We start from the raw sequence: 11,076 nt of genomic DNA on the forward strand, positions 1-11,076 counted from the left end.
AAAAGTGAAAAAAAGCCAAACCACAGGGACTATCCAGGCATTTAACTATAGTTTTTAATATAAGTAACTTTCTTAAACCCGAAGTAATCCAAAGAGTGATGACTCAAAGTCAACTGTGTTTTTTTGCAACCGCGTTTAATGTGCGCATTAGCCTAATGTGAAGGAATTTTTTTTTTTTAGAAATAAAATCAGATAAGATTAGATAATTTAATCTGGTTTTTTTTTTTGAACGGCTAATTTCTTTAATACTCTATCATCCCGTCTTTGCCAATGGACCACCACCCCGTTGGTAGATAATTTAATCTGTTAATTCATAACTTTTTATAGAAAAAAAAATCATTTGGGTTACTAAAAAATCATTTGGGTTACTAAAAAATCATTTGAGTTACTAAAATATGCTTAATTGTTTCGTAATTTATATCATCTGGTAACATGATAACCCGATGGCCACCGGCACCACCACCGGCACCACCACCGGCACCGGCATAATCGACGGTAATCTGAACACCATCGCCCGTTGACTTTCGATTACACTGGATTCCATCATTCTACTACACGTTACACATCGTGTCAGATCTGGACTCATACAAAAACCCTAGCTTATAACAATAACAATGTCTTCTAACACACTACCTTACTCTACAAAGACCTTCACTACGATAACGCCAACTTTCCTTCACGATCCTTCTTTCAGGTATGTTTCTTACTCGCAATCTCTGCCCTTCTTTAGTTATAAATGCGATAGAAATTGAATACTGTAGGCTATATGTGGTTAATGATTCTGTGTGTTTATGTGAGCTGTTGATAGTTTGTTCTAAATGCAGTAGAAATTGAGGTTTAGGTTATAACTTACAGGTTTCAGGATCCATATATTATTATTATGAGTGATTGACACAAGTTGGATTGTAAACATGTTGCACAAAATAAGGATTAGTGATTTATAATCCAAAAAAGTAGTGATATTAGTCACAAAATAAGGATTAGTGAAAGTGATGTCTTGTCTTATTATTAGTTGTTGTATAAGTTGGTATCAAGTATCAGCAAAAGTACCTTCTGTTAATGTGGATTTGTGTTTTTACGAGAATAATAAACTCATGTGGTGGCGTTGATAGCCGAAAGACAAAAGGGTACATGCACTAATCGGCCTTTGTCCCGATTGTGTCCAAGGCTTGAAGCAGCCTCTCTATTCCTACGGGGTAGAGGTAAGGCTATCTACATCTTACCCTCCTCAGACCCTATCTTAGCTTTGCTATTGATGGGATTTACTGAGTATGATGATGATGATGATGATGATGACATAACTAATGCATCCAGAGGCCCACTTGAAGTTCTACATCAACTTCCTAGTTAATGGTACAATTTTTTTGGTTATCTTTTGGCTATTAGGCATGATAGATGACATATTGATGCGGTGTATTAACTGGAAAGTGCTAATCAAATGGGAGAAAGATGAAAAAAAAAATCTATTTTGATTTTGTTTTACTAATCCTTTAGACCACCTGTAGTGGGGGGTTTTTGGACGTTTTTCCCCAAAAAAACGCCCCTTAATTCCCATCAACCGCCCCCGGGGCGTTTTATCAAAAAGAAAGCATATGGCGTCCTTTTTTCCACGCCTCTTCTTGAATTGTTTGGCACTTTGGCCAATGACATGTATTCTACTTTTTGGTTGGCCAATACCCTTTTTTTGGTGTTTTTTTATTTAATTTTTTACACCCCTTTTAACATAATGCCCCACAATGCCCACATCCCCACTACACCCATTTTAGAAAAAACACTCCATAATGCCCCATTGCTGACTGGACTGCCACATGGCGCAAAACGCCCAAGGGTGGGGGCATTATATGTGTCTTCCACTACACATGGTCTTAGTTTCATGATGTTGGGTTTTGAAATCAGCTGTTAAATCTATTACGTCAAACTTTTGAACTTAGCGAGGCAGTGAGATTCGTATACAAATCCTTCTATGATATAGTGACACATGACAGTTAGGATGTACCTTAGATACTTGGCCTATTTCTATTTCTTCCATGTTGATTAGGAAAAGGGACTTTTTTGTGTAAGGTTGCATTGCATCCATGGGATAACACATTCACGCTCATCAAATGGCAGTTCTTAAGCTTGTAATCCGTTTGCGACTCAATACATTATTGGGCCCATATAATGTTGGAACAAACACCCAGAATATACCTGAACAGTTCACCATCTCGTATGTGAAGTAACGCGAATACGTTTTTTTGAAAATAGTTCACCATCTAGGTTTGTGTATCATATTGCTGGTAGTAAGAAGTTCCCATATCACTGGAATTTGATAAAGAGGAGCTTTTGGTCAAAACATCTTTATAAGATGGCGTTAGAATGGTGAAAAATAGATCTTGATACAATGCAACTGAAAAGTTACTAAACAAACTAATTGAAAGACAAGAGACCAATGAAAAATCGAGTGAAAAGTGATTGTTATATCTTATTTGTATTTTGTGCAGGTTATTTCACATATTTTATTCACCAAAAACGTGAAGAGTGAATTCATGGCATGTAGCACTGGAAAGTTTCTGGCCTTATTAATGTTCTGTGGTTTGACATATCTTATGCTCACTCATGCAAGTCCCATTCATTCTATAACTAATCACGTATCTAGTGTCGTTAGTTCTGAGGTCGGTGATAAGTCCATCATAAATGGCAGCTTTGGATTTAAAAGACTTTTGAGAAAGCCACCTAGGCTTCCCCCTCGTTTGATCACTCGTGAAGTAAATAGTACTAATAAATCCATAGCAAAATCAAACAAGAAGTCTAAATGGACATCTAGGCGAAAAAGTGTTAGGAAAGCGTTTATCCATGCATGGTCCGGGTACAAAAACTATGCAATGGGTTATGATGAACTTATGCCACTAAGCAGAAGAGGCGTAAATGGTTTAGGCGGCTTAGGGGCTACTGTTGTGGATGCTTTAGATTCAGCCATGATAATGAAGCTTCATGATGTGGTCTTTGAAGCAGGTTCTTGGATTGAAAAACATCTTCCAGAAAGAATTTTACGTAAAGGTCAAGTTAATCTGTTTGAAACAACCATACGCGTCGTTGGTGGTCTTTTGAGTGCTTATCATTTAAGTAATTCAAATCCTACATACAAGGGACCCACACCATCGGTCTACCTAGAAACTGCTAAAAAGTTGGCTGATCGTCTTTTAACCGCCTTCACTTCAAGTCCAACTGCTATTCCATTCAGTGATGTTGTTTTGCATGATCACACAGCACATGCTGCACCTGACGGACTTAGCAGCACTTCGGAAGCTTCTACTTTACAACTTGAGTTTAATTATCTTAGCTTTCTTACTGGTGAGCAAAAGTACAGTGTTGAAGCGATGAAGGTTTTGGAACATATGAAAATTCTTCCGAAGGTTGAAGGACTTGTTCCTATCTACATCAGGTATGAACTTTTTACGAAGTATATATATTATCTTAATTAAGAACCAAGTAATAATGGTTGTTTTTTCTTCTATGCCAGTCCGTCATCTGGTGAATTTTCTGGAGCTAATATTAGATTAGGCTCTCGTGGAGATAGCTATTATGAATACCTTATTAAAGTGTGGCTTCAGCAGAGGCAAAGTAATTTGACGTATTTGCATGACATGTATGTGGAAGCAATGAAGGGTGTTAAGCATCTTCTGGTCAAAAAGTCAAAGCCAAATGGGCTGGTTTTTGTTGGGGAGTTGCCTTATGGGGTTGACGGTGGCTTTAGTCCTAAAATGGATCATTTGGTAAGTTGTATATCGTTTCTGTTGGTCCTTTTTGTCGAAGTATTGGTTGGTGAATTGGATGCAAACAATGTGTAATTTCACATGTTCAGGTCTGCTTCTTGCCGGGCACGCTTGCACTTGGAGCCACCAAAGGCATTACCAAGGCAAAGGCAATGGAAGAGGATTTGCTGACTTTTGAAGACCTTGAAAACCTAAAGTTGGCTGAAGATCTTGCTAAAACTTGTTTTGAGATGTATGCTGTCACATCTACCGGCTTGGCTCCTGAGATTGCTTATTTCAATTCGGAGGTTAGTCTTATACATACATACATACGTACATACGTACATACGTACATACGTACATACGTACAGTACGTACAGTACGTACAGTACGTACAGTACGTGTACGTACAGTACGTACAGTACGTGTACGTACAGTACGTACAGTACGTACAGTACGTACAGTACGTACAGTACGTACAGTACGTACAGTACGTACAGTACGTACAGTACGTACAGTACGTACGTACGTACGTACGTACGTACGTACATACATACATACATAGCGAGAGAGAGAGAGAGAGAGAGAGAGAGAGAGAGAGAGAGAGAGAGAGAGAAAGTTTTAACGAAAGGCACTTAATGTGCAAAGGTACGCAGCCACCAAGTTGCGCTGCGTGTCATTCCATATTTTCAGAGGGAAGGGTAATCTAGTCAAATAAGATAAAGTGTAATAACATGCGTTTCTTAAAACATAACATGCGTTTTTTTAACAATAACATGCGTTTCTGAAAACATAACATGCATTATTAAACATAACATGCGTTTCTTAAAGCATAACATGCGTTTCTTTAGTTATGTGTAGTTATACAGAACATGCGTTTCTGAAATCATAACATGCGTTTTTTAAAACAATTTCCATCGTCTTCAACATCTGTTACACTCTCATAGATTATTACTCTGTGGATCTTGTCAATTGCAATCATAAACAGGTTATTTAGATCATTCTTGTGAATCGTTCGGTTAATCGATTAGAGATTATGCATTTAATCTATCGAAACAATTTAGTTTGTGATTCGAATTGAATCCGAAGCAAATCTGCGAAATTTAGGGCTTATATATCTGTTAATCGATTCTTGAAGGTTGAATTGTATTTGACAATTATGCCCTTCCCACTCGATTATGTAATTGAATTCAAAGTTAATTACGTATTATGCCACTGCGTTAAATTGAGCCCTAGATTGGATCAGATGTGTGGTTCAGATGATCGCGTACGCATCGCAAGTTAAGGGACTATTGTACGATAACTGCCCTCTCTCTCTCTCTCTCTATATATATATATATATATATATATATATATATATATATATATATTGTTGTTTTTAAAATATTTAAGTAGTTTTTTAATTATTTTCTTATTTTTCGCATCAACTTCAATCAGGGCTACTCTGAGGAAGGTCTTGATGGAGGAAACAAGACTTCAGAATATATACACGACATTGTTATCAAACATGCCGATCGACACAATCTCTTGCGTCCTGAAACTGTCGAATCACTGTTCATTCTGTACCGTATTACAGAAGATTCAAAGTATGTTCCAAGTTCCAACACCTTCACGAGATTATAAATATCTTTACCATTTTTAGTAATATATTTTATTGTGAATCATTATCACAGATATCGTGAATGGGGTTGGTCTATCTTTAAGGCATTCGAGAAGTACACAAAGGTTGACTCTTGTGGTTACAGTTCTTTGGATGATGTCACCATGCTTCCTCCTAGACGAAGAGACAAAATGGAGACGTTTTTCTTGGGTGAAACCCTCAAGTATTTATACTTATTATTTAGTGAAAGTAATCTTATTCCGCTGACAGAGTTTGTTTTCAACACGGAAGCTCACCCCATTCCTATAATCGCAGAAAAATAAAAAGGAACGATTCTCTTTCAACACTGAGAAATCATCTACATTACACAAAAAACCTTGATCTGCTTAATTTTTCACCTTCAAATATGTATTATCATTACGTTAATTTAGTATTAAGGCCTGGTTATCTGGCATATTAATTACCGAGAGAAAAGTAGATAGAACTTCTTTTGTTGTAACTTCTCTTAAGAGGCAATGATGAATTAAAGGAGTCGGATATAGTAATGTTAAGAGGCAATCAGTTTTATCAATGTATCCAACTTTGTTAGATTTTTTTGATCAAATAGCAACTTGTTGAAGCCACACGCTCTAAATTCTCTTAATTTCTATTATATTGCTTATCATACTCCTTAGGTTTCACAATCATTTGGAAGGAAAAACAAGTGGTCCCCGTCTCTGATAACGCTCAAATCATCTACTTCTGCACTCTCCGAGCTCACAACTCGTGCAAAACGTTGACCTCCAAACTTTTCACCTGCAGTTGCAGACAGTTATAATCACACATCAAGGTTTGGCTGGCATGTTTACTGTTACTTAAACGTATTATGATTCATAATAATAATATAGAGTTTACCTGCAATGCTCAGTAATTGTTCTAATGAATCTGGTAGGACTATAAACTTTGGAAGCTGCTTTTCCGACTTGTTCGTGAACTTCGCATGAATGGTGACCCTTTTCATCCGTTTCTTAACTTCGTTATCTGGATGACAGCTGGCACTGCTTGAACTAACGGAAGCAGGCTCCGTGAATGAAGTGGAACAACAAGGGTCCTTGTTTGCTGTTGGTAAATACTGATTTTTCTTACTGTTTGTGGTTTCGGGGTCGGTGAAATCTATTCTATGCTCGTTTTTCCTATTTTCATGACTTAACAAAAGGTCATGTATGCTTTTGTTTCCTTGCTGTTTAGCTAGAGATATCGGTGTGCACCCTTTTAGATCTGGCTTGTTTACGTTTGCTCCTCCTTCTAGAAGAAGCCGTACCATTTCTAAATGGCCGTTCTTTACGGCAACATGAAGAGCAGTTTGTCCTTCCTCTGCTGGTAAATCAACGTTCGTTTCACTCTTGTTTGATTTAGAATTGTTTATCTGTTCTTGCTTCTCTATATCTCCTGAAGTCATATAATCGATATCACTCAGTTCCCATGTAACCTGATGTTCATTCCGATAGTTGTGTACGTCAGTAGACGAATTCTCCATCGTCAACCCTCCATGTCCAAAACTTTCCAGGCCTTTCAGCTTCTGCAAATGGACAAACATAGAAGTGTACATATTTCTTAGATCTATATTAAACCGAAGGGTACTGAACTTTAAGTTAGAAGTTGCAATTTTGGCCCATGAATTTAGCAATGCGTATTTTTTTTTTTGTTCTATTTAGATTAAAATGCCATTTTTCGTCCATGAGGTTTGGCTAGTTTTTGCGACTTTCGTCCAAAGGTTTGTTTTTCCGCATCTGGATCCAAAAGGTTTGATATCTCGCCGTTTTCATCCGGCTCGTTAGCTCCATCCGTTTTTCTTCGTTAAGTCAAGGTTATTTTCGTCTTTTTTGGTAACTTAAAGGGCAATTCGGTCTTGTACATTATGTTAAATGCTTGTGCATAAAGTGAAAAAGACCAAATTGCCCTTTAAGTTAACAGAAAAGACGAAAACACCCCTGACTTAACGGAGAAAAATGGATGGAGTCAACGAGCTGGATGAAAATGGCAAGATTTCAAATCTTTTGGATCTCGATGCGGAAAAACAAACCGTTGGACGAAAGTCGCAAAACTAGCCAAACCTCAGGAATGAAAATGGCATTTTACTCTTCTTTTTTTTAATGTTCAAACGGGTCAGGTAAACAAATTTAGCTAAAATAGGAACACTTAAAATGGGCTGAAGTGGTTGAAACTCTAGGTGTATTATCTACATACAACTTTCTAAATAGCTTTATTTCAAGATTTAGTTTATTATTGTAGTAACACTGTCCTCATGATCAGATCTAGTGCATTAAATTGTTTATTAAACATAAAAAAGGAGAAACGTGTTTCGGGTCAACCCAGTTCGTTTTGACTTGTTACCCAACCCACCCATCTTGCCACCTCTACTTCAAACGCTGAGTACATGACAAATGCATACCATGTAAAAGTTATTCATGATAACAAATCCATCTTGTGTATTTGTGTGAATTATCCGAAGCAGTGCCGAACCATCCATCCTCAGTATCTGAGAAATCTCCCTTGTTCGGAATGTGAACGGTTGAGGCGTATTGTATAAAACTCCCGTTTCTCCAAACATTTCTCCTGACACAACCTTTCCTATGATCTGCATGTTAACAATATCTTACGTAAGATTCTTTTCTCGTTTTCCGAACCTAACCAATAGTAATACTATACCTGATCCTGCCCGTCTTTTTGTGAAATTATATCCTGCCAATGGAATGTGAATTACAAACCCATTTATTTCATATTTCATAAGCAACATGTATTAATTATCAATTTTTCTTACCACTGCTCCGGTAACGATTATGTACAGATTTGTCGGAATCTCGTTTTGTAGAATCACAACCTCCTTCGGTGGAAAATACTCCGCTTCCATTTCAGAAACCTTTTCAACAATATAGTACACTACATTATTAAACCTGAGAAATGTGCATTGATACAATCAATTATTAATGAACATGTTTTACATTTTTATTTTGGAATCATCCTTTGCGTTTAGTCTAATACGCTTGTGAAATTAATTTACAATCAGGAAAAGAAGATTACCAGCTGGAAAAGGCACTCGTGGGAAACGCCGCGAAACAAATGGACGTTTTGCACAATCGGGTAAAAAAGATGGCGTGAAATGCTCGCACGGATGGCTTTTGGCAGACAGTTTAACGTATCTTGATGTTTTAACCCCTGGGTTTTGTAATCCAGACAGATGTGTGACAATATTTGATCTTTTATCTGCGGTGGAAGCTGATTCCGTTTCGCAAATTCTGAAGCAGCTGCGACTTTATCTCTCTACACCACCAAAAACATTGTTCAGAATCCGGAACGACAAAAAAAACAGAAAGTTGTCAACAAGATAACTTACAAAATCTCTGGTATTTCCTGTCCAATGAACGACAAGATTTGTCATGTTCCCGATAAGGTACGATGTTAATCCCAAGTTGAATAGCATATAGCCGATATCGAACACCATTTCTCTTGCATTCTCAGCGTGAAAGTCTCCGTAACCAGTAGTTGTTAGAGTCACAATCGACCAATACAGTGATGTTACGTATCTATTCCAGATGCTTTCGGTTTTGAAATTTGGATAAACCGCACCTATCCAAGTTTTACTTGGGTCGGGATATCTATCTGCTATCAAGTAGTTAAAGCATCCGGCACAGTGTACCGCAAACAGAGTCACCTGAATTTACAAACCGAGGTAAATATATATTATTTTATATTACCCGTAAACAACTTGTTTTAGATAACCAAATTTGTTTTAAATGAAAACCAAACCACCACCCATAAAAAGCTTTGTTGCTTACCGATATAAGCTTTGTACAACGGATCCAGAAATAGTTGAACCTGATGTCCTTCTCAAGCCTGAAGTGTACAGTACATATTTTGTCACTTAGTGTACTTTTCATAATGAAAAATTTGGAAGGTTATTTTTAAAAAATGTTAGAATGTATGTACCTTGCAAATAGCGCGCTAACTCTTCTTAAGCGCCATAATCTAAGCATACTTAGTATCTGGAATCCGATCTCACTTTTCTTATCTTTGCAGAGGAGGCTGAGAGATCTAAACGGCACAGTTGAGCTCACGTCAAATATAAACCATGTTGACAGGTACCTGTTACAATGCAACCTTTTTGTTCTTCATAAGTTGTGAAATAAATAAATATATAAAAATATTTAAAAATTATGTTGCTGACCTCACTGCGATTTTCTTGTGGTCATCAATAAGAGCATAGGATTGCGGCTCTAGATATGCCACGAAGAAAGTAAGAACGATGTCAATGGCAAAGAAGCCATTGACAATGTTGTCAAAGATTCTCAAGCCACCTTCTTTATTATCAAGAAACGCAAAGTCAAACGGCGAAATCCATGCTGAGTAAATTACGAAAATAACCAGGAACATCTGCCATGCCCTGTACAAAGAAAAAGAGTATAAAGCCTATAGATACAAAATTACTAATACGGTAAAACACCCTTTGAAGTGAATGATAAGTCTCACCTATATCGTCTATCAAAAGGGCAGATTATGTATTTCCTCGGTGCAACCACACGGTTAGAATTGGCTCCTAGAGACGGAAGTAGATCACTGGAGAAGAAACCACTGTGTGTAGCTTTTCCCACGTGACGGTCGTCGATGCATAAGCATCTTAAGACGTTATTGTTGGAAACCGACATTCTGTAGGGTGGTGGCAAGGTGGTCATGGTGTTGAACTATCGATGGGTGGTGAAATGATCACAAGAATTTCATGTTCGGTGGAGAAAGGAAGAAGATGAGGGAGTCCATAATTGAAGTGGTGAACATGATGCAGTTGAGAAAATGAAAATGGTCCTAAGATTGGTGAGTTGTGTGGGGGGGGTATATAACTGGGGCGAGTTCATGTCAAATTCCATATATAGACCAGACAAGAGGCTGTAAGAGTTTTGAGAAAAAAGGATATGGGCCAGTGGAATCTGTCTTAACAAAGATGCCTTCTCTAATCTTTAACTCTATACTTTTAGTCAAATCCACAATCCTCGAATATGCATCCTTACACCCGCGTATCATCACTCGACGGACGACTCTTTTTACCGTATTTTGTTTTTTGGTTGCATGGTGTCATGTCATATATGAATTTGATGCGTTTTTCTAACACCATTATGTATGCTTGTTTCAGATGGCCCAAGAGACACAAACAATGCCTTAAAACATAGTTTTCTTTGTGTGGTGTAAGGTGGGTTAGATTAGACTCCATGCACAGGGGTTGGTGCTTTAGTGGCCCTTTTGTGATGGTGCTCAATTACCATACAGTTGGGGAATCCAACCACCGACTTGCACCTGGACATGCACGTGCCTAGATATTCAAAATCTTCTATGTTATTATTATTGATTTTTTTTTTATGAAGGGTGGTTATATGTCTTATTTGCAAAACTTATTTACTTGTGACAAAGTTATGTGTAGAGAAATATGCTTTGTGTAAACGACAAAAGTTACTTTTGTTACTTAAATGAAGATTCGTGGGTCTTCTAAGAACTAAATATGAAATTTATTAGTGAGACCTGTTGTCCCAAATGCTGGAGATTGCTTTTAATAATGGAAATAATGTGGGTTTCTTCATCTTACACGTATCATCCTCCTATTGGTAACTTTAAATCAGAATCCGTAAAAAGTTATTTTGAGAAAAAGTTTGATTTTTTTTTTTTGAGTTAATTGCGCGGATAGCCCGTGGTTTCCATTTTTTCACCTTTAGTCTCTATCTT

General features: G+C 37.3%; 1 protein-coding gene, 1 long non-coding RNA gene and 1 pseudogene across 2 annotated transcripts; 2 read left to right on the forward strand and 1 right to left on the reverse strand.

Moving 5' to 3' along the window:
* Nucleotides 1–378: 378 nt before the first annotated feature.
* On the forward strand, nt 379–5,919 carry LOC110937212 (annotated as a pseudogene).
* LOC110937211 (potassium channel KAT3) lies at nt 5,874–10,499 on the reverse strand. Its single transcript, XM_022179604.2, has 11 exons — nt 9,838–10,499; nt 9,536–9,751; nt 9,298–9,453; nt 9,147–9,204; nt 8,705–9,022; nt 8,392–8,631; nt 8,132–8,230; nt 8,020–8,052; nt 7,763–7,948; nt 6,226–6,889; nt 5,874–6,126 (listed from the first exon to the last, which is right to left on the reverse strand). The coding sequence occupies exons 1-11, from the start codon at nt 10,038–10,040 to the stop codon at nt 6,002–6,004; spliced, it is 2,298 nt and encodes a 765-aa protein (XP_022035296.1). The 5' UTR covers nt 10,041–10,499; the 3' UTR covers nt 5,874–6,001.
* On the forward strand, nt 6,296–10,623 carry LOC110937213. The gene is made up of 5 exons (XR_002590644.2): nt 6,296–6,435; nt 6,559–6,690; nt 8,378–9,040; nt 9,388–9,449; nt 10,493–10,623. It is a non-coding gene; the product is annotated as an uncharacterized LOC110937213 (long non-coding RNA).
* The last annotated feature ends 453 nt before the right edge of the window (nt 10,624–11,076 follow it).

Source organism: Helianthus annuus, chromosome 4, assembly GCF_002127325.2.
Source record: "Helianthus annuus cultivar XRQ/B chromosome 4, HanXRQr2.0-SUNRISE, whole genome shotgun sequence".
Taxonomy (NCBI): domain Eukaryota; kingdom Viridiplantae; phylum Streptophyta; class Magnoliopsida; order Asterales; family Asteraceae; genus Helianthus; species Helianthus annuus.

Bases quoted from the DNA above. Each gene is read 5' to 3' on its own strand.
- LOC110937211 (XM_022179604.2), bottom strand. From the start codon at position 10,040: ATGACCACCTTGCCACCACCCTACAGAATGTCGGTTTCCAACAATAAC. The intron at 9,752-9,837 runs GTGAGACTTATC...TTCTTTGTACAG, and splicing joins CCTTTTGATAGACGATATAG to GGCATGGCAGATGTTCCTGG. The intron at 9,023-9,146 runs GTAAGCAACAAA...TTGTAAATTCAG, and splicing joins GTTGTACAAAGCTTATATCG to GTGACTCTGTTTGCGGTACA.